The 23968-nt window shown below is 39.2% G+C and overlaps 1 protein-coding gene across 7 annotated transcripts in view; it reads right to left on the bottom strand.

The window, feature by feature from the left end:
* The window catches only part of PPARG (peroxisome proliferator activated receptor gamma), a 134591-nt gene that overhangs the window by 15491 nt on the left and 95132 nt on the right, over positions 1 to 23968 (bottom strand). For all 7 annotated transcript variants that reach the window (XM_077751572.1, XM_077751574.1, XM_077751576.1 and 4 more), the window contains 3 exons: positions 23438 to 23576; positions 11907 to 12106; positions 2379 to 2829 (listed from right to left, as the gene is read on the bottom strand). In XM_077751572.1, the coding sequence (XP_077607698.1) occupies positions 2379 to 2829; positions 11907 to 12106; positions 23438 to 23576 (790 nt within the window). The remainder of the gene's footprint in view (positions 1 to 2378; positions 2830 to 11906; positions 12107 to 23437; positions 23577 to 23968) is intronic.

The following is a 23968-nucleotide window of genomic DNA, read 5'->3' as shown; positions in this document are numbered from 1 at the left end:
GGCCCAGTCGGTTAAGCGTCCGACTTTCGCTTAGGTCATGATCTCACGGTTCGTGGGTTCAAGCCCCGTGTCGGGCTCTGTGCTGACTGCCAGCTCAGAGCCTGGAGCCTGTTTCAGTCTGTGACTCCCTCTCTCTCTGACCCTCCCCTGCCTACGCTGTCTCCCTCTCTCTCTCTCCTAGAAATAAATAAAAAACATTTAAAAAAAAAAAAAAGAAATAAACTTAAAAAAAAAAAGTAATTTTGATTTGGACAGAAATTTACACATAAGAACGGTCACTAAAACACATATTCAGAACACATTTTCAATAGTTTTCTGTATTCTTCTTTATAGGTTTTTGTAATAAATTATAAGCAACCATAAATAATTTAGTATATAATGGTCCTTTATAGAATGCAATATTTTCCAGTCATTAAAATGGTAGTGTATGTATACATACATATGCATACATATACATATACACATACACATATACACATATATGCCAGCACGTGCATAGAAACTTTCGAAGAAGAGAAACAGGACTTTGTTAATCTTATTTTGTTCTGAGGACATAGACTTTTACTTTTCACTTATACCTTTCTGTACTCTTTGAATTATGAAATGACCATGTATTACTTTTATTTTCAAAAGCTAATAAAAATATTAAGAGTATGTAATGACATGGGGAAATGATTAAGTGAAAAAAAGGAATAAAACATGGTATATATAGTATGCTTACAAAAATCTCAGAAATAGATCAAATGTTAATAATTCTATTTCTGTTTTTCGTTAAAAGTAAAATATGCCTCAAAATATTAGCTAAGCAATATCAGCTTGTTTTTCTCATCTGGTTTTTCAAAATTTAAGCTTTTTCTCCTAATGAACCTCAAATAAATTAGAGTCTCATTCTTCTTTGCTGAATTAATCATGGATCCCGGAGGACCAAGGGTTGATCTGTGTAAGTAGATTCAGTGAAGATACTAAAACATGCTGGACGGTCATCTTTGTTACATTAAACATAATCCCCAAATGTCATTTTTAAATGAGTTACAACTGGACACTGTATTGGAGGCTCCAGAGTTAACTTGCGCTCTATCGTTATCTATTTGCACCCGAGGCACGTAAAGGGTGGTGTTACTGTAGACTCTGGAACCAGGCTGCCAGAGTTCGTAATTCTGGCTCCATCCAGCCGTTAGCTGGGTAACCCTGGGCAAGTGGTTGAACCTTTCAGTGCTCCAGCTTCTTCGTTTGCAAAATGGTACTTACCTCACTGGGTTGGAGAATTAAGTGTAGGTGTATGAAGTGCTTAGAATACTGCCTCAGACACAGTAGGTACTTAAGTGTGTGCTACTACTATTGTTGTTACTAACACATGATGCACCTAATTTCAGAAGCATTCTGCTCCCAAGTAACTGGGCAACAAAGAATGACAAAAGGCACTGTGTTGTTTACAATACCTGGGACAGTTATACACAGCTTTCATCTATAGGACCACCAAACCCCCACCCCCACCGCTGCCATGTCAGCTTTTGCCAGAGGATATTTTGTGGAGTACATACAAAAACCTCACCTGAAGTCCATCTCAGTAATGAAAACTCATTGCTTAAAAACAATTTTTTTAAAGAGTGACAATAGTAAAACTTTCTTCTACTTAAGTTAGAAATGTGTGGAGAAGCCAATGAAAGTAGCATTTAGTATAAAACCTGGCTTTTGGAGTTGGTTAGTTAGATCATGTGCTTCCAAGGCCAAAAATACAATGAACTGCTAAATAACTCTATTTCTCTGTGTGCTCTTTGGTTCAGATTGTATTCTTAACCACAACTAACTACCTCACAAAGGTACTTTAAGGGAAGCCATCAGAGAAGATTTCTGGAAATCAGGTAGACTTCCTGAGAGAGTTAGGCAGAAGTCAGTAGATAAATATTCCTTGATTCCTGATATTAGAAATGCAATTCAAAGTAGTACCTTCCTGATGGTAGGGTAGAAACAAAATCTTCCCCAAACCAGTTACTTGTGCTTTCTCTATGCCAAGTGAGACTGACTTCAGCAAACTTGTACGTGTCATTACCTAAATGAAATGAAGAATAGACTGGACTTCTGGAGAGACGGGAAGGGCAGGCATTTGTCTTTCATGTTTGGGTTGGACTGGAAAAAATACTATGAAGAATAAAAGAAAAAAGCCTGGGTTGCCAACAGCTTTCAAACGGCAAAGTTTTGATATTCGTTCTTGGTGTTTTACCTGTGTAGTGATGCTCTCATGGCATTATGTCATTGGCATTTTCTGTAGCAAAACACAGTGAGTACAGAGGAAACGACGAATGCTAAGGAAAATCAAAATTCTTTCAGCCATCCCAACACCATCCCACCCCTTTCACAGAAGATAAGATGAATCTTACCTCCACTGAGAATGATGACGGCTATAAATATTGCCAAGTCGCTGTCATCTAATTCCAGTGCATTGAACTTCACAGCAAACTCAAACTTGGGCTCCATAAAGTCACCAAAGGGTTTTCTCAGGCTCTTTAGAAACTCCCTTGTCATGAATCCTTGGCCCTCTGATATGAGAACCCCATCTTTATTCATCAAGGAGGCCAGCATCGTGTAAATGATCTCATGGACGCCATATTTTAGGAGAGTTACTTGGTCATTTAGGTCAAGGTTTACAAACCCAGGGATGCTTTTGGCATACTCTGTGATCTCCTGCACAGCTTCCACTGAGCGGAACTGACACCCCTGAAAGATGCGAATGGCCACTTCTTTGCTCTGCTCCTGCAAAGGGGTGATGTGTTTGAACTTGATTTTATCTTCTCCCATCATTAAAGAATTCATGTCATAGATAACAAATGGCTGCAAAACAAGGGAAAAAGGTAGTTGAGTTGGAGACTTCTAATTTAGGGTGAACACCATTCCAGTTTCTTTATACACATTTGCTTTGCTAACTAGAATCTTAAAGGTCAAAAATACTTTATGAGAAAAGACTCTTCTCTCCTGATTATTCCTCCTAATTGTCTTTCAGGCCCAATCATATTTTACCAAACTTGGTCTGCTTTTCTTTCAACGTATACTGAAACACTTTACCTATGATTGGCTAAGAGTTCCAATTTTGGTTGTTTGCAGAGTCTTTGTTGCTGACTTTGAAAATCATACAAAATGTGTTGTTTATCTTGGCTTTCAATAGAATGTGTTTTTAAGCTTCTTTCAATAAAAAAAAATCATTTCTGCAATTCAGGGTTGAACACATCCACTTGAACATAAAGTAATCTTGCAGTTTTAGATTAAATCTACTCAGATCTTAAATGAAACGCAGTGTGCATGTAAAATACACTTAACTATAAAAAATCAGTCTGAAAGCAGATGAGAAATACCAAGCCAAGAAAATGTCTATTTCTTTTCTTAATGCTCTGGAAGCAATCTGTTTTAGAAAGAGCCAGATGTTTAAAGCCTGTGGGTAAGCGCTGCATAAAGTGGCAAAATTAAAAAAGGGTTTTGAACTTATTTTTCAAAGTATCTGTCCTTAAAGGTCAAATAATCAATAAAACCTGTGGATCAGTTTATTCAAGTTTGCAATAGCTGCCTTCAGAAGCAAGTTGTCAGTCATTAAGTGATCTCTTTCATTTCCTTGTATAGAACTGACCAAAGGGTTGTGGTCATTGTGAAATCTTCCAGGCTACTCTGCTGGAGAAGGGGCAGCATATTACATACACTGGAAATACTGAACTATAGAAGTTAAACCCCAATCCCATTCAAATAAGCATATACTCAAAAGCACTAGAAGAAGAAGAGTTGAGGGTATTTGGGTTCTAGCTTGGATTCTGTGTGACTATGTGACTATGTTAACGATGTGACTTTAGAAAAGTCATTGATCTTTCCTAAGCTTAAATTTCTCAACTGAGAGGGATGGACTAAATTGGGATATTTCCATTTCTTCTCTTGCAGATGTTCTAGTTGCATGTCTCAGAAGCTGTGTGTGTGGTGTACATGTGGGTAAGTGTGAGTGTGCACGTATACGCATGTACACTGAACATGATGTTTCTCCGTAGCAGAGACGCTGAGAACTCCCTCCTGATGGGCAAGAGGGAGCCACATAAGGAGTGGCAGCAGGAGCCACCTTCAAGACCCACTGGTTTGGAGATTCTGTTAATCTCTACACAAGTCTACGATTTTCACCAAACTATTAAGTCTATTCTACATTGAAGGAAATAACACTAACACTAAGGATTTTTAGAGGTTGAGATTTCCAAACCTGCATATGATTTCAACACCATTCACTGGAGTTATTCCAGAAATTCTCGCTTTTTTTAAATCAAAAACTTTACTTCAATTGTATTGTTAAGCCAACCCCAAAGGAGGACAGATGTGTGGACTCGAGAATAAGTTTGCTTGTTGGCTCTAATTTTTCAAGTAAATTAGGGGCAAATAATGCTTACTATGTTTTTGGACACTCTGCTTGTATTTTTTTTTCTTTTTTTCTATTTCAGGATTCATATTAATGAGAGAGGAAAAAGAAAAAAAAAAAGAGCACATAATCAGTCACATCAGTTAAAATGTGCTGAGTTCCCCCAGAATGTCAGATTCTAATCATGAGAAAGGCTTGCTTTTATAGAACCTAGAGAAAATGTGGCTTCTGTTCCTTTAGGAGTTTTGTAGCGTATTATTAAACTTTTGTTAATGAAATACTGGCTTTCTTTACTGCCATAGGAATGGTAGGGATACTTGAGAAGTCTACCTGTATATATAGAAGTACAAAATAACATGAATATACATCATTCCCTCTTCACATGGGAAAGATTGTGCCCAGAACTGCCCACTTCAACTTCTAGACGCGCTTCTGCTCAACAATTTGGCTTCTTGGCCCAGAATATGTATGCACAAAATTCTTCCACCTCCATGTAAGCAATTTATCTGGAACTGTGCCCTGATAAATCACCCTGTGACTCTTCCCCTTGACTTCCCCTGTCCCCTCATATAAAGCCCCAGGTTCCTGTTTTTGAAACTCTGTGATAGTTGAACATAGGGCACAAAATCCTGCTAATTTTCTCTCCCAATTTAACAACAATGTGACTTTAACCCCTTGGCAATCGATGTTGGTCAGGATTTCCTGGCAGTAAACACTCAAGGACAGAGAAAGGAATCAGCAGCCCCCCCATCATGCCAAACCATTCTAGTTTTTTTTTTTTTAAATCCCTTCAGCATTTGAAAATATGAACTGGTAGAGAATTCTGGGTATTGACATGCAAATGAATACCAGGTGGATTTTTTTGTTTTTCCAAGATAATGTGCTGTTTTCATTGTATTTCTGAAGTCTGCATAGGCACTTTCAGCCACCACGTAAATCTGTCACACTCCAAGAGGGATCACCAGACACGATCTGTCTGGAGATCTGCCTTTCTTTGCCACCAATTCACTGATTTTTAGACTGCAAACAGTTAACTTGCACATTTTGCTCTGGAGCTCCTTACCCTGAAACAGTGAAAAGACTCACCTGATTTAGAGAGCTGACCTCCTTAAAACGAGCTGGAATTTGGCTCGTGTAACTTATCTTGGGTTATTAATATTACACTTCCGGCAAAATGTTCTACATAAAAAGGACTTCACTTCCATATTTCTGTATTTTCTACAAATCAAAGGGAGCTTAGAAGTTCTTGTTAGCTTGTACGGTATCATCTGATGATCTGCCATTATTAAGAGGAACGAGATCATTCTCAAATTTGGTCTTAATGATTTACACTTCTAGTTTGGAGCCATCAAGGTATTTATCTTCAGACACTGTATCCAATGGCAAGATAAGCATCTCTCCTTAACAGGAAAGAATGTTTAATTTTATCTAGGACACTGTCGGGGATGGATCCAGGTTTTGTGGGGCATGAAATGCACTCAATCATTGCATATATTTATGACAACTGTTGGATTCTATAATACAAGTTATAAGAGTAAAATTGTTGAGGCCCTTCCCAGAGCATTGGGAGGGGCTCTGTATGAGAGAGGAGCCCTGCAGTTAAGCTTCATTAACCTTATAGTGACTCTGCCTCTGGCCATAGTGATGCTTGTAGTTCTCATGTATCGGACAGACCAGACAAAGGTGAGGCTGACATGAAAAAAATTGCACTCCAACACAGTGTTCTTCTAGGGAAAGTAAAAACAGTTTCTGTAAGAGGAAATTAGTTTTCTTTGGAGAGGTACATCAAATATAATTGATTTAGATATATTTTGATTTTCAAAAATGTCTCTACATATCAAAGCCAGGATAGGATTAAAGGTACTGTTTTATATAGATAAATGTAATTATATTTAGTTACAGGCCTCTTGCACGCCTCTAACGTATAACACAAAGATCACAGAGGAAGCTGGCTTAATAATGAAAACAAAATAGAGTAATAAAAGTTGACTTTTTTGACTGGAGAAATAGAACCATAGTGTTCCTTAGTAGTCCATAACATCAGAATTTTAAATATACAAGTTACGAAAGGGACTATGCACGAGTGAATGCTCTGAGTTTACAGCTCTTTCTGAATACTAAAATCGCAAGCTAAAGGAGATAAATGAGAGAATCAACTAAAGCACAGACTATTCTAGTGGTTGCTTCAATTCCGGAGACTGTAATTAGTGTAAGAGACATCAGAGTTAAAACTGGCCTGAAAAACTATGCGTCTCATCTCATAAATCTCTCCTGATAGCCTTAGTTTTCATGATAGATTAGAGCAAAGGCTCAAGGAAGAAAAACTGAATGCTTGGCGCCTATCTTCTTCATTTTGTTTCCTTCTTCTTTTTTTATACTTCTGACTAGCCTTCATCCATTTAGAGATACCTGATTCTCCTGGGTTGGCTACAGTGGGTGAATGTTAATCAAAACACGTTGGTTGGGTTTCTTCAACGTCTTTTTGTTTTGCCCATTTCTATTTTCCTCTTGTTGAGAACCATGGGATTTATAGTACCAAAGGGGTCTTCAAAAATCACCTACATCATCATTCTCTGACGAGGTATGAATAAATTAAATGAAGCCAGGAGACTTTCCAAAGTCAAATAACTATTTACAGTTCTGAAATGGAACTAGATTTCCTGACTCATGATTAGTTCTTTTCCCTTTCTGTTGCTTTCTACATGACTTCCCCACTTTTACTTTTTTAAATAAAATGGAGGAAATTGGGGCTTTTAAACTGAAGTTCTTCTGTGGTGGGGTATTGGAGGCAGTACCTTTTGAAGTATATAGCTCCTAGAAGTGCTAGTTTAGTGCTGGATGTGACTGAAGTTAAGTTTGAAAAACCTCTCAAATGTAATTCTGTTTCCCTGCATGGTTTAGAGATTTAAGACAAATAAAAACTTAATGGGAAGAATTATTCACACTCTAATGAACTAGCACATAACCACAGCTCTTAAAAAATCATTGATTGCCAGCCAAAGCGTTACTCAGCTGGCAAACAAGGGTATTGGTCAACTGAATCTAATCATTAAAAAAAATCCATGTGCTTTTCTTAACTATATGTTTTCAATTTACTGTCTGAAAGAGCACTATTGGTTCAGATCTATCTTCAGCTATTCATGACAGTCCTGGCAATAAAGGAATTTATTTTATTAACATTAATATATGGACTAATGATCCCAGGAGCCCGTTTTCTTCATTAGCCATCAAAACAAATCAGCACTACTATCCTGTTCTTTATCCTGGGGCTCCTAAGTCTCCTTTCTCTGAGGGTTTGTCTGGTATCTTTCTTCTCAAGGGAGCAAATTCCAGCTCCCTCAGGCTTTTCCACAGACGAAAGAGAAAGAGCCCACACTTTGTTTAGCTGTAAGTGTAGGATTTAAAAGACCAGGTATCTTTCCAATAGCTTGAGTTACTAGATTTGACAGCCATTGTAAATTTTAGAATAGGAAAATTTGAATGGGTACAAAACTGTTTTCACTAAAGTTTACATTTCCATATTGGTTTTATTATTCGATAGTTTCCTATTTCACACACTGTTTAGAAAAACAATTTTTATAATGGCACCAGTGTGCTCTCATAATTATAAGAACAGTGACTCTACACATATCCATCATAAGCAATGTGATGCTTTGGGACCCAAAGTCCAATATAGAACAAATAACAAGTTTTATTCCTTATTTGCAGATAGAGTGCAGCCAGGGCCTCACCATCTCCCAGATATGGGATGAAAAGTTGGCAGGCACACCAAGGGTTTTTCTATTTATTGTTTTATGACAAACCATGGCACTGAACATGGTTTTTTAAAACCATTCTCTGTTTATTTTCATCAACAAACATGGGATCATGTGACAATGACACACCCAGTGTGTTCATCACATCAGGGTAATATTCAAACACTGGGAACTTCCAAAGTCCATTCGGTTCTCAAATTGCCATCATGAAACAGAGCACCCTGGTTCTATAGTCACGTCTTTCAGGGTTCAGTGGGATCTCTTAAAAGATGGTGCTGGGCTGGTACAAGCCACTGAGAGGAAAAGAGATTGTGAGGAGAGCCAATGCCATTCCCTTTTGAGGGTGGCTAAACGGCTTAGTGCTACTGAAATCTCTTCTCCTGTTATCCATATCCCGTGATTCCATATCCCATCTGGCCCTGAGCCTAAAATTCCCAACCATTATTCTTTTAGGCAAGACAATGAAAAGTAGGGGTATCATATCCCAAAGATATGATGTTAAAGTTAAAAAACATGGGAGGGAAGCAGAAGCATTTAATTTATCTGCTCATTTATCTGTTTTGAAAGGTGCAAGTAGCACCAGGAAATAAGATACAGGAGACGGAATTTTAGTTGAGAAGGGAAGAGCCCTGGGTGGCCTAGAGGCATATATATGCTGGTACAGGTCCTGAGAGGAGAGATTAGCAGGTATTCCAAAATGAGACAGAATAGGCAATGGTTAAATTGAGCAGTAAGATAAATTTAAAGAATGGCCTCTTCAACAAAGCCATTTCCTTTTCCAAAGGGTTTGGGTAACAAGCCATCCTTTATGCTCAACAGCCTCCCCCAGGCTTGGCCTAACCAACACTAATGACATCAGTCTCAAGCAGGGTGTATAATGAGACCCAAGCTGTTGTGCTGCACCAGCCATGGCCATTTTTCCACATCCCTACCCTCTCAGGAGTCCTTCCTTCTGCATGACTTTTTCTATCAATGCAAAGCTTAACTTTCACAAGCCCTGGCCAAGAGATAACATAACACCCCTGAGAGAGATGCTATGAAATAAATAACATGACCATGTAAGATAAAGTACAAATATCTAGTCTCATTGGAAATCACATTTTGGATTTTTTTTTTCCTCTCCCATATTCCTCTCTGAACTATTTCTTTCCACTAATGCTTAATTTGATTTTGCAAGATAAGGAGAAAAGAGAGAGCCAAACAATTCTATTTCAGTTTTGTGTAATCAGGGACTGGATTATTTTAATTTGGCCCAGTCTCTCTTTCCTTTTCCAGGCCCTAACAGGAGGCAATTCTGCCTCTATCTAGACTACTAATGATGTCCAGGTTGGTGAGCAAATATTGGGCGAGTTAGAGGCTCTCTGTTCAAAGTCCAGAATTTCAAAGGGGCACACAGGCAAGAGTTTTTAATTCAATTAAGCAAATACCTTCTGAGTAACTACTATGGGCAAAGCACAGTCTCAGTTACTATAGGGGAAAAATGACAAACATTTGGCCCCTGAACTTGAGAAGCCTATAATCAAGCATTTTGTAGCCCTTTTTCTTAAAATCCTTAATACCTATTTATCCCATAAAGAGCCTACAATTATCTTATTTTTAACTCAAAGATTTAGAGCCAAATTGCTATTTGGCGGGAGGTTTTAAAGTGATTTACAGTGGACTGGGCTCTCTGCCTTTCAGTGACAGGGAAGAATACACCAGTCACTGGTAGTGTACATTTAAATCCTGGACTACTGAGGGGAAATTTTTTTTTTTTAATGCCTTCTTCCTATCTCCTAGGTACTATTAAATTGATGGGATTTCCAGCATGGATTGCAGGTCTGGAGTGTGAGATAAAGAGAAGGTGAGAAAGCAGTTCTCGGAAAATAAACGGCCCGAGGCAAAACTGTGGCGTAAACAGTTTGCTTTAGGGTTCTTTCCCTGTCCCGCTCCCTTCCCAGCGCTGGGCCCCCAGCCGCGGTCCCTACCCCACACCGGCTCTCAGCAAGCTGCTCAATGTGCTTACACTGTTAACTCCTCTTAGCCATGTTGCTACTTCTGCTTTTATTTCTCTCCCTTCAAAGGAACACGGCTGAGGTTCCAGTCACATCAGCTACACAGAGGTCTTCACTTGCTTTCATTCTGCTGTGCCCCCAATTTTTTTCATTAATGAATACACAGACACAGCTTTACTACGACCTATAGTCTGCAGTCCTGCCTGTATGGAAGACAACTGTCCTAGCCGCTATAATTTGGGAAGAACAAAAGAGTGAAAAGACAAAAATTTCCTGGCTGTGAATATATTGGGATAGCAGGACAAGGTAGAAGATCATTGCCATTCTAAAGAGCGATAAAAATAAATTGTTAAGCCAGCATATTTTCCCAAGGCGAAGCCTTCCGAGTGCATTTGTCCATGTGGCTCACTGCTAGCCAGTGGTGAAGTAGCTTCCAAGAGGGGGTATCAGGCTCAGAACGCCCTAACACAGAAGTTAGGAGGCCCGCATCAGTCCTGGCTCTTCTATGTGCTAACTGCGTGATCACAGGACAAAACATGCAACCTCTCTGCACTCTAGTCTCCTCATTTTTAAAGACAGAATAATAATAGCAGCTGAAGATGGTTATGTGTCTTGGGCACAATGAATGTGTAAGGACTTTTCTGACTGTGGAGAACTGGACACAGTATCACACTGTTAGGATATTGGTGACTCTCCTGCAGTCAGGAAACTCCCTGTCCTTCTTGGCATTTGGCTCTTTACACAGCAATACCCACAGGAATTTTCTATTAGCTGATACTACTCTAATGGTTTATAGCTAAAAGGGGGGGAACCCCCCACCTTGAGATAGTCATCAAAATGCATTAAAGGCTAATGAATATTTTTGCCAAAATATAACTGAGTGGGGACAAAGTTACACATATTTATGAAGTAGTTGCATGCCTCTCCTGGAAGTGTTCATTTGAAAGTAAATGACAGCACAAACGGGCCTTCGAGGGCTGGGACTGTGTCTTCTGAATGTGTCCTGTGCTTCTTACAACCCCAGGAACCTGCTGCAGATCTTACAATCAAAGGTGGAGCCCTGCCTGGGAAAACAGGTACAGAGATGTGACCCAGGTCATACTGCAAGCGGACGGCAGAAGTGAAATTCCGGTGGAGCTGTGTTTTGTTTTAATGTGATTCCGGGTTGCTTTCTCAGCTTCCTATCGAGGAAGAGTTCTGCTTTGGAACATCTGACTTAGTAACAATTATAACCTATTCTGGGTTTTCCAAACACTGGCAATCAGAGAGCCTGCAGATGTTTGAGAATCTATGGGAGGAGTAGCCCAGGCAGCTCAGAGCCGCACAGAGGAGAAAACTCAAGTGCGCAATAACAGGACAGAGCCTCTAATTGCCCAGGAGCGATCAGTAGAGCTACAAGGAAAACTACCTACATGTATATTTATGCCCCCGCCTGGAACTTCGTAAGAAGTGACTCTAGCAGTTCTCCTGAGCTGTAAAATACTGGGGCTGAACAGCTTCTCCACGCCTAGGTCAGGCCCCTCCCAGAGAAAAGCAGGGCTGCTGGAATGGATGTAGCTGTGGCCAGTTATTCAGGCTCTATACTATTCTCAATTTGTAGGAGAAGTTGAGGGACTTTTTCCCTTTTCAAAATTGGGTTTATTTCTCCATCTGAAAACATTTCCTGTCCTATATTTTAGACTCAATATGTAACAGTGAACAGATGAACATGACTCTGCATATGTGTGTGTGTGTGTGTGTCTNCCCCCCCCCCAATGAAGACAGCAGAAGAGAACTAACTGATTTGTCTGTTGTCTTTCCTGTTAAGATCGCCCTCGCCTTTGCTTTGGTCAGCGGGAAGGACTTTATGTATGAGTCATACAAATGTTTTGCCAGGGCCCGGAGATCAGCCGACTCTGGATTCAGCTGGTCGATATCACTGGAGATCTCTGCCAACAGCTTCTCTTTCTCGGCCTGTGGCATCCGCCCAAACCTGATGGCTATAGAGGGAGAGAAATGACAAGGACACATCACTGAGTTACTGCCTCTCCTCCCCGGTCCTAGTACCCACACACTAGAAAGGCCCTCCTTCCCTCCACCAATCTCAAGGCCTTGTTCTTCTATCTCCAGCCTTGCTCACGTCTTTATTTCATGGCAATAGCATAGGCTGTCAGTAAAAATTAAATTGTTCAGTTCTGTAATTAAAATAAAATTAATGTATGATCTTGCCAGGAAGGGGAAAGAATCTAAGAGTGCAGCAAAGAAGGTAAAGTATATTAACTTACACATGAAATAACTGAGGACCAGCTCCTACTCATCCCTCAAGACCCAATTCAAATGTCACCTTCTTTGTGAGGCTTTCCTTGACTTCTTCAAGCAGAACTTATTATTCATTTGCCCATACTCAATAGGCTTTGGTACACACTTCAATGACAGCAACTTCAAAACTGTACTTTTTAATTTTAGAGGTCTAATATCTCACAATGGAACACTATCCCGAAGGCCAGGGACAGTGTCTTATTCATCTTTGTATCCCCAGCCCTTGACATAAGGTCGGGCCCTAAAAGGATCAACATGTTTCACAAATTGAAGGAAGGAACTGTGCAGAATTCAAAGTTGTACAGAGGCTTTGTTCGCAGACAGTCTGTATGATCTATTTTGTCCCTGTTAAAAAGAAATATGGATGGTGCTTTCTTTCATGTTGTTAGACCAGAGAGTACTTTCACATTTAGTAGAGAGAAGCCATAGTCATCCCCCTGACTCTCCAGGATTACCATTTAATGATGTTTGTCAAAAGTACCATTTCCTTACTTAACATGTGGCTTCCTGTGGTGTGAGGAAGTGTAAAGAAGAAGAAAACTAAAGAAAGAAAGGCAAAGAGGAACACTTAAGAGAGGTTAGTAAGGCCTAGGTTGGGGGAAAAAGATCATCTGTTTGTACCTCTTTCAATTCAGATGGTTCCCCCCCACCCCATCCCCACCAATATGATCTGCAAAACATTTTGAATAATGCTACTTTTGGGCCACACTTTGGACTCTGCATTTTCCCATAATAAGGACATTTGGACATCACAGCCAATATTATCCTGTGTGTATCCCTACTCTTACACTCCCCATGGGGGACACAGTTGTGTGTTTTTATGACCATTTCCTTCACTACACTAATTCCTTGAGGGTCGAGACTGTCATCTAGCACTTAGTGGTGTTCTGTCACTAAATGTAGGAATGAATAAATGGATGGTTCCTTGCTGTATGTTATTATGCTAAAGGTAGCATTCTACCATAAACACATTTCCTTGAATACGTAGTGAATTTTATTTTCAACTGGCTAGAGACTGTTGTGCACCCCTGAGTCTCAAATTCATAAATTTACTTCAGTTGACCCTTAATAAGCTCTCTGACTAACTAATACAACTACTGTGTTGGGGGAGGGGGGACTCCTTAGGGGCCTCTGACTTAGAGGGGAAGAGAATCTTACCTCTCAGGATGCTTTCAAATTAAATTAGCCTGTATCGATTTGGTAAATCTGTCCTCTGCCCATGACCTCTTCAAATAGAAATCTTAAAACAATCGCCACTTTTTGGTCAAAAATCTTGTCTCTGTACTCACTCTTCCCCATTCTTTTTTTAGTTGCACTGGGATGGGCCATGAATGGTTGCTCACATTCTTATCGTAGTCCCCCACCCTTCTGCCCCAGACTGTTTAGGTCCCGCAGGATATGATCTCATTACTTATTGTATTCTCTTTCTCAGTACTGATCACAGTAATTATCTACAATGTTTTCTTGTCTCCCTTATGTAATCTGCATGAAGGCAGGAATCTTGCTCAGTATCGTATCCTCCACACTTAGTATAATGTCCAGCACCTGCTAAGTCTTTGTGTAATATATACTGAAATAAAATAGGAAAAAAAAAACCCCCACAAACCCTTGAGAACCAGACAGCAGGTTCCTTTCAAAATCCTTTTCTGTGAAGCCAGTCCCATCATCTGCTTCCCTGTACTATATTTATTACATCAGCAGTTCTCAGTTGAGAAGTATGGAGCTGAGGGAAGGCAGGGCATATTAGAAGCACTCGATAACTTCTAAAATTATGTTTCTTCCATAGAAAATGGTGTTGATATGCCATTCCTCCTCCCAATGAGGAGTGTATAAAAAAACTGGGGTTTGGGACAGCTTAGGAAAAGCTTCCCAAATAATGGGCTACTGTTGCATTCATATATAGCTCAGGTAGCAAACTAGCACTGTACTTCTTATATTGGTTTATGTTGGTTATTCTACTAGAATCTATGGGTACCAGGTTTTCTCACCTTTGCGTCTGGGTGCAATACACATGGTAGGTATACAAAAAATGCTTGATGAATTAAACCCTAAAGTGTCAAGTTTAAAAACTGGAAGTTTGGGAAACTGATCATGAAAGAAAACACCCAGTAAGAATCATGGTATATTGAAGGGAGAAGTAGTTTTGGTGCAAAGCTTGGAGACCACCTGAATTTTATAACAAAACAGAGTGGCAAGAATCAACAACAATCTGTTGCTCTTTAACTATTTAACAGAGTGCACAGTACCTTCTCTTCACACAGTGAATAATTATTGACTATCTACTGTGTGCTCAACATTGCTCTAGGCTCTGGTTACATTTTTACAGCTAATAAGTATAAATACACACTGAAGTTTTACATGTCTATGAAAGTACTTCCTAAAAGGTAATTCAAAAAGTTAATTTAAAATAAACAAATAGCCAAAAGGGAGTGGGAGGTACAGATTCCCAGTTACGGGATGAATACGCACAGGGGACACAGTCAGTGGTACTATGACAACATCGTAAGGGGACAGTTGGCAGCCACACTGCAGTGAGCACAGCACAACAAAGAGACGTTGGCTCACTGTGTTGTACACCTGAAACTAATGTAACACGCTGTGTCTACTATATTTCAATTAAAAAAATAATAAAATAAAATTTCTGTTAGGAAAAAGCCCAGCCAAACACAGCCACTTATTATATTTGCTAATCTTGCTTTTCAGTAACCTAATAAAAATAGCCAAAAATAACTTCTGAAAATTAATTTAGAATTGGGACATATTAAAGCAAAAAGCCTTCTGCCACAATCTAAATAATAGGTAAATTTTTAGAAGAGAAGTCAAAGTTCCCCCAAAAGGCTAAATCTTATGAACAAATTTTCTGTATCACTGAATGCTCATGGTGCACACTAGATTCAATTAACTCTTAGTGCAACTAATCAGATAGGTGATTTTAGCATTTTTACATACCAGAAGTTCAACAAAAGGGATAAAAAATACATTCCATTTGGTGAAACTGAATCTGCATAAAACATATGGAAATCTGAAGTTGGAAATACCATTTTCTATTTGTATGCATTTGTTTTTTTATGTTTTTTATTTATTTGTGTGAGAGAGAGACAGCGTGAGCAGGGGAGGGTGAGAGAGAGAGACAGAGAGAGAGAGAGAGAGAGAGAGAGAGATACAGAATCCGTAGACAGGCTCCAGGCTCTGAGCTGGCTGTCAGTTACAGAGCCTGACACGGGGCTCGAACCCACGAACTGTGAGATCATGACCTGAGCCAAAGTCGGACCTGAGCCATCTGGGAGCCTCTGTATACATTTATTAAGGGAGAAACTGTTGGTTTTATTTTGCCACTTTTGAGTCCCATGTAATAATACCTATCTACCGCTGGTGAGGTGGTGAGATAAGGCACAGAAAGTGTTCAGCATAGCACCTGGCACATAGTAATGCTTAATAAACACTGCTTTTATTACCTGTGGCTGAAGTGGTCTAGGTCAGCGATGTTTACTGTGGACTATAGACCAGACTATAGATATCATTTTGTAGTCACAGACACAGACCTAGATTCTTTCCCGTGGATAAAGAACAAATCCTGAAAACCTGATCTATCTATATCTCTCTCTGTCTTTAAGTTTAAGGAATGGTGTACTGTTTCTTAAACCTCAGTTTCCACCCACTGGGTAGAGAATCTGAGAACCAAGAAGAGGGAGGAATTCTCTCTCTGGATTGCTGTTTCCGATGAAACAGAAATTAGAGTTTAGAAACAGAAAGCAAAAGTTCTAGATTGGGGACCAGAAATATAAAGGCTGAGCGTGCCCATATACAAGTATATTTTTCCTCATCTTCTACTACTGCTTCAAAGACAGAGGAAAGTGCTCCATGTGTTCCTATGAGTCACTGAGGGAGTACTTTTGGTCTCTCTGGAAGACAATGAAATTAACACTATACTTCAAGTTGTCAAGAAGTCTACTTTCTAGTCTCAGCTCAGTGAAAAACTAGCTAGGTGGCTTAACTTCTTTGGTCTTCAACTGGTTTATCTACAAAATGAGAGACTTGGAAAAGAAGACCTCTAAAATTTCCTTCTTTTAGCTCTAAATTTAGCTATAAATTCTATAAATTCTGATGACACACAGTACTGCAGAACATACTACATTCTTTGTTTTTAAGCAATGTTTGTCTAGTCTCCGAAACCAGTCTCCAGTTTCCTTGAAGGAAAAAAAAAGAAAGACACATTCTGTCTGTTCTAAAGATCTAGTACCTGACAAACAGAACAACATCCAAAATGCTAGCATTCAGGGTCATATAATTAATCTCCTACAGAGAATTCATGTTTCTTGGTTTAAAAAAAAATCTGTCAGTATCAGAATCAGTACACAGCTGTCAGGAAGAAGAGGTCTGTAGGGACTCAGTTTCTGGTGAGCGTGTACTAGCTTACCTTTGTACAGTACAGTTTTACTGAACCGAATGCAGTTCACTGCCAGCCTATGACAGACTCAGGACTGTGTACTTAGTGCTGATTTACTGAACACACAAACTCCAAGCACATGCAGTATTTAGATACCCTGCTCTTTGGATCTTGGTATGATGTTAAGAAACAGTGTTTCTTAATGAGAGCTGACAACATGTTTTCAAACCACCTATCTGATGGTAGGAGCATGCAAGACAAATGTCACTTAATTTTAAAAATTAGAGCAATATTCAAAATAATAAATTAGAAAAGAGAAGAATGAACTGAGTTGTACTAGAAGTATTTTTGTCTTTTAACATCTAAAGGGTGAACTGGCAATCAAACTAGGCTCTGACAGTTGGTAAGGCTGTGTCTCGTGGTCAACTTGAACATGTAAATATAACATATAACACCATTGCTTTTAATAGGTGTGTTGCGAACAAGTTATGTTTCTCTACTTCTTTCTTGAGAAAAAACTTGTACATTCCAAGGTTGTGCAGGATCTCGCAATCTAGTGACTATCATTTTCTAGCTCCTCTAAGTAAAACACAGGGCAGCTTTAGCACTAATATGAAGTGATTTTTATTCAGGGGTAACATTTTCAAACTACCTGTAGAGGACATGTAAACATTTGTCTAGGTTTCTTTCCAAAGCAGAGATGAGTGAAACACCCCTGCCTTCCCTGACTCACTCTCCGATTCCCTGAAGTCTTACCTGAGATCACAGAATTCATTCACCAAACACGTGTTCGATGCAAGACACGGTGCTAGACAGACTGGACGGGGGAGAGGACGACTGGCCGTGTCTAGCAGGGAGAGCCTGCACAGGTTATTCTCTCTCCCGTACCTCTCTTCACCAGCTCCGTCCTTTCCACCTAGGTGGATGTCGAAGGTTCTAACTCTGGTTATCATCTCTTCAGTCCATCTTTCCTCAAGGACTCAAGGTACTGAAAGCACAGTCTTCCTTCTTCGCCTGCATTTGTCATTACTTATCTCCCAACCTAATGCAATCTTGCTTACGCCTCATTTAAATTTCTAAAACATTGCTCTTTAAAGTCCCCAGTGCTTTTTATCGCAGCCAAATTTAGGGGCCTCTTCCGAGTTCTCGTTTCTGCTTGAGCTCTCCCTCTCCAGCATCCACTGTCCCAGCTTTTGCTACTGTTGACCTTCTTCGCCCTCTGACTTTAAAATGTTCTCATTGTGGTTTCTGCTTTTCTGGTTCTCCTATCTTTCTGCCTACTTTTCTGCCTTTCTGATGTTCCCTCTTCCTTCCCTTATATTCTGTTGTTCCTAGTTCAATCCTCTCTAACTCACAAACTGTGCTAATAACTCCTGCCCTCTCTTTTCTAAGATCGGGACTCTTAGTTTTCTGCTTCTATATTCCTTTATACATGGATGCTGGATATTCTGTAAGACCCTCAAATGCAACTTTAAAAATGAACGTTTCCCACTCTCACTGCCCCTCCCCCCAGCTCATGCTCGCTTGCTCTCTTTCTCTCTCTCTCAAAAATAAAACGTTAAAAAAATAATTTTAAAAATGAACTTTTCCTTTTCCCCTCTGAACAGTTTCCTTTCCCTGTCTCCCTTTCTTAGTTAATTCATCCTATCACCCAACTAGATGTCCTGAACAATTTCTGACAACCTCTCTTTCCCTCAGACACTTGTATTTCCTGGTCAGTGCCCCGATATTTTTCTCAATTTAATTTCTTCTCACTAACCCTTCCACTGTCTTGGTTCATAATATTGCATTTGTCTTCTGATGAATTTCTCTAATTTACCCATTTTACAAACTGTCAGTAGTTTAGATTTTGGTAATACAGATCTGATCACTCCCTTGTGTGGGAGTGTCACAAGAAAGGTTAAAAACACACAGAAGAGGAAGAGGGGGAATGAGAAAGTCTTACAGAAGAGAAGGCATTTGAACGGGGCCTTGAATGCCAGGTAGACCCGGGGAGACAAAGGACATACTAAGCAGAGACCCAGAAGTATTCCATCCAAGAGCATTCTGCAGGGACAGCAGCGTACATGGTTTACCTGAAGGGCAAGCTGGAAAAGAGCAGCGGAGGGAAAAGGAAGTGGAGGCAACCACAAATGCCATGTGGGTCTCAGCACAAACTGCCACGTGCATCAGGACTTCTTACTTTGTTATAGTTTCTGAAAATCAACATTTGGGTAATTTTTCCTTTATATTACAAAGAAGATTAAGGAAGAAAACCTAACATATTAAAGTTTAAACTTATTTGCCATTCAGGCTTTTCTTTTTTACAAGGAAGGAGAGAACTGACTTGTAAAATGCTGAGTGCCACAAATATCTGAGAGACCATTTTTCTGGATTTTTATAAAGCTGCTGAGAACTTATTTTTAAGGTTGTCAGCTTTTTTTTTTAATAACAGAAAAAACTCCCCATACATTATATAATAGGATGTCCTAGTCAGTAAAGCTAAGGTTTCACTAATTTTTACATTTATTAAAGGCATGATTTTTATTCAAATATCACTAATATAGGGTAAACCCAGATGAATGACTCATAAGTAACATAAGTCAATTCTTCTCTACTTCACATTATTTTTTTTAATGAGTGGCCTACACTTATAATTTTATTATTTAGTTCATACATGAAAAGCAGGTCCAATACAAAATATTCACTATTCAAAATTTTATTTTATTTTTAGTAGGGAGAGGACAAGCAGGGTCAGGGGAAGAAGGGGGTGGGGGGAGACAGGGAAAGTGAGAGAGGGAGGCAGATATCCTAAGCAGGCTCCATGCTCAGTGAGGGGCCCTACACAGGGCTTGATCTCACAACTGTGAGATCATGACCTGAGCTGAAATCCAGAGTCAGACACTTAACCAACTAAGGCACCCTGGAGCCCCAGTAGTCAAAATTCTTAATGAATAAATAATCTTATCAAAAATAAAGGAGGTAAGGGGCACCTGGGTGGCTCTGTTGGTTGGGTGTCTGACTTCAGCTCAGGTCATGATCTCATGGTTCGTGGGTTTGAGCCATGCATCGGGCTCTGTGCTGACAGCTCAGAGCCTGGAGCCTGCTTCGGTTGCTGTGTTTCTCTCTCTTGGTCCCTCCTCCACTCACATGCTCTGTCTCTCTCTCAAAATAAATAAATTAAAAAAAAAAGTCACATTTAAAAAATACGATTAACGTCAGGGATCTTGCCAACAGAATTTTAAAACAAAAATTATACTAAGAAAAACTATAAAAGTGTGTGTTAAGTGTCCATTTGACTGAATAAATATTAATCGATGTGAGCATTTTTATGAAGAATCTGTAGATAGCAGCTTTATTAGTTCAAAATGTAAAACAAGAAGCAAGTGATGCTATCTATGATCACTTGGTAAATCACATGCACCTCTGGGTAGCCTAGGAAGCTGGGTCTTTATTTCTGCCTTAATTTCATTTGGAGCTCTCTTCTAAAGGTGTCTAGATGAGGTGTTGAACTGACTGTGCTAAGCATGACTCACGAAGACTGGGGAGCCCTCAGTGGAGCTGGCCCGTGGTCTAGAAATGATGGCATGTCAAATGACCAAAATAATTGCAGCACGTGTTTATCTTGATCACTACAGAAAAATAAAAACTTTGCTCCCAAAGCACTTCAGTCCAACACTTGGGTACTTTACCTACCCAGTGCTGAATATCTGAGAAACAACGAGACTGTCAAGTGTAAGAATTCTGAAATCCTTCCATCCTTCTACGATGCTTAGGCTACATGTCACAGTCCAACCAGAAGTTCCCATCTGCATGTGGAACCATACACCCTTAACCAAATATACCATCTCTGTTCTTTAGCCTGGACTGCTCCGGATTCACACGCTGGGGCTACATCATATGTCATCATCAGACGTAATGCCTATCAGAACATCTAGACGACCTGATTCAAGCAAATGAATCATATTTTTATGGCACTGAAACATATAGGTGTAAACTTTTAAGTTCATGCCAGATACCTACATATTTGAGAAGATGGTGACATGGTCTGTAAAATATGGACTAGCTTACTGGAAGGGGAAAAGTTCAGTGAGGCAGGTTGTGTGATTTATGCAGAATCATAGAACTTTCAAGGATGAAAAGATTAGCAACTCTTGTTTCGATGATTTCCCAACAATGGTCCCCAGGGACCTGAGGGTTCCGTGAAGGTTACTTATAGAAGCCTCCATTCAAGCTGGGAGGGGGGGCTAATGGGCAAGCTAAATGCACTGAATGGATTAAATAGAGACCAAAGAGCAGAAACACAAGTAGTAGAGAATGGAGCAGAGGTATTTGAGGGGATGTTCACCTCTTCCTGTGTGTGCTAAGAGCAGCAGGGGGCTGATTTTGGTAGAATAGATTTTGATGGGTTATTACAGTGAGGTCCATTCACAGAAAACATTAATACACTAACAAAATAATTTTAGGTAGTTCCTACAACCACCCAGAAAACTTTCTATTTGGAAATGTTTCCTTTCTCAGGATAACAAGCAAAAGTATTCAAAACCCTGTTGTTGACTTTCCCTTTTTGTGCTTTGATCAAATGGATGTTTTCTGTGTAGCAAACACATTCCCATGAAAACTTCTTAGAAGGAATTTTCTCAGTCACTGCTGCAATCTTGTAAATGTTGAACTGAATAAGTCTTTGATGCCGAACATTAATTTTTTTTTTTTGTCTTTGCAAGAAGAACTAACTGAAGACTCCTTATCAAGATTGCTCTTCTCTCGGGGTGCCTGGGTGGCTCAGATCATGATCTCACAGTTCATGAGTTTGAGCCCTGCATCAGGCTCTGTGCTGACAGCTCAGAGCCTGGAGCCTGCTTCAGATTCTCCTTCTCTCTCTCTGCCCCTCCCTCGCTCAGGCACACGCATGTGCTCTTACTTGTTCTCTCTCTCTCAAAAATAAACATTAAAGAAAAAATATTGCTCTTCTCTCTAAACAGAATATTCTAATTGTCATATGAAGTCAAATGGTGACTTTATTATTAAGTTTATAATGGCTTTCTTTGAATTTTCTGGGAAGAGAAAATGATACCATCAATAATATACAGGTTGGGCTTTAAATGTTATTTGTAAGCAAAAGGAGACATTTTATGTGAATGTGTGCAAGCAACAGGAAACACATGTTACATCAGCATGTGACGTGACAAATTTAAAGGGCAAAAAGTAAATAGCATTAAAAGCAGAACTGGCATGCTTTTCTAGGCAGTCTTGGTAATAATGATTTCAAAGTCAAAAATTTGATCATAAAGATAAAATAAATTGATTGCAACTTGACTGCATCATCTAAAATATAACCCTTGACTTGAAATGAAAGGAAACTGATGGAATTAAACCAGTAAATTATTTTTGCAATCAATGACTGCAATAGTATACTGCCACACAGCAAATGCAATCAATTGTGAGGAAATTTGGACCAAATTCCATCCTGTCCAGTATAGCTGACAGATTTCTTCATAATACGTTCTTGCTTTTAGAGGAAATGGCCCATGTTAATTACAAAAATATAATTTCGTAAACTATTTTTAAAGAGTAGGATATCAACCAATTAGTGATTCTCAAGTATTTTTAAGATTTCCACTGTGAAAACCAAACATCTGCATGATGGAATAAAACTAATTTTCACAGATGCTTTGGAGTCTTAACATATGAAGATTGACTTCAAACGTTATCTTCTTGCCAGATCAGTTTTGAGACCAGTGAAGGCAAAAGAAAGAAAAAAAATAGAATATCCAATGAAATAAGACTTCAGATTTTATTTGAACACTTCGGCATTTTAGATTTCTTGAGCCCATAACGTGTTTTGAAAGAATACTTGACAAATATAATACTATCAAGTTACTATCAAATTTGTTTTGTGATTGTGTTAACACCAAGCAGAGCTAAATGGAAATCAAGAACTACTTCTTCAGATAGGCCTGTCTTCCATGATTTTACTGAGTTAGTTCTACAATTCAAACAAAGGTCTTCTCAGGTCTTCTACATTCTTTCTCATAAGTCAACACTCAAAATCATAAGCTTGATTTTAGACATGGATTAATAAAATAGAAATTTTTATTCTCTTATGTTTCTATGGACACTGAAGTTTTGTGGGACCTTAAAATCTTTGCTTTATCCACAGCCTGTACGCTCCTTGAAGTTAAGGATATTGCTACACCTATATTCATCTTTGTATAGTGAAGAGGAAAAAAAGGATATACTCTAAATTCTGACATGCCACTTAATGTTCCACAGCCGGAAACCTGAAAAATTTTCTTAAAGTAGAAACTACTGATACACACAAGCATAATGCCATTTTTAATGCTATTAAAGCAACCTAAAAAATGAAGCACAATCATTACATTTATTTAAAAATACTACCGTTATTTCTTATCACCTCTTATTTTCAAGTCTTCTCTCCCATCATGGCAGATGCCAAACCACCGAAAGAAAGACTGTACAGACAGGCTAAACCTCATCCGAAATGAGAAATGTTTTATCAGCATATAATAGTCTGAAATCTGGAATTTTAGGGAAAACTGTCCACATTTTCAGCAGCGGCCCTACAGGCTACTGACCGGGCAGCCATAAAGAGAACAGTTAATACGTGTGCTAAGTGTTCACTCACCATTATGAGACATTCCCACAGCAAGGCATTTCTGAAACCGACAGTACTGACATTTATTTCTACTTTTTTTGTGGATACGACAGTTAAGGTCACACCGATCGTAAATGAGCTTCAATCTGATTGTCCTCCGGAAGAACCCCTGCAGAGGGATATGGAAAAAAGAAAACAAATTTTAAGTCTTTATGATACATGGAAGCAGCAACGTTTGGCTAAAGGCACACTGGTCTAAGTATCAGAAAAGGTAGGTTTTGTCACCGGTGACCTCAGACAAGTCACATAACTGCCAGAAGATCTCCAGTGTCCTTCTGACAGTGACCACATCCAACTGATGTCATTCAACGTATCTTGGCTCTACATATGAATTTCAGCACACTCTAAGAAGTACTCTGGATTTAATGTAATGCAAATAAAACACCATGTAATCGGTTCAGTTTCTCTGCAAATCATTCCAGCAGCATGCCCCAGCCTTTATTATTGTGCTAAGCCATTTGGCAAAGTTATAATCATTTCATTCTAAAACATGATCAGGGC

The sequence above is a fragment of the Crocuta crocuta genome, unplaced genomic scaffold (genome assembly GCF_008692635.1).
Source record: "Crocuta crocuta isolate KB4526 unplaced genomic scaffold, BGI_CrCroc_1.0 scaffold69-1, whole genome shotgun sequence".
In the NCBI taxonomy this organism is placed as follows: Eukaryota; Metazoa; Chordata; class Mammalia; order Carnivora; family Hyaenidae; genus Crocuta; species Crocuta crocuta.
Note: the sequence above shows the minus strand (reverse complement) of the source record. Positions and strands in the feature narration are given on the sequence as shown.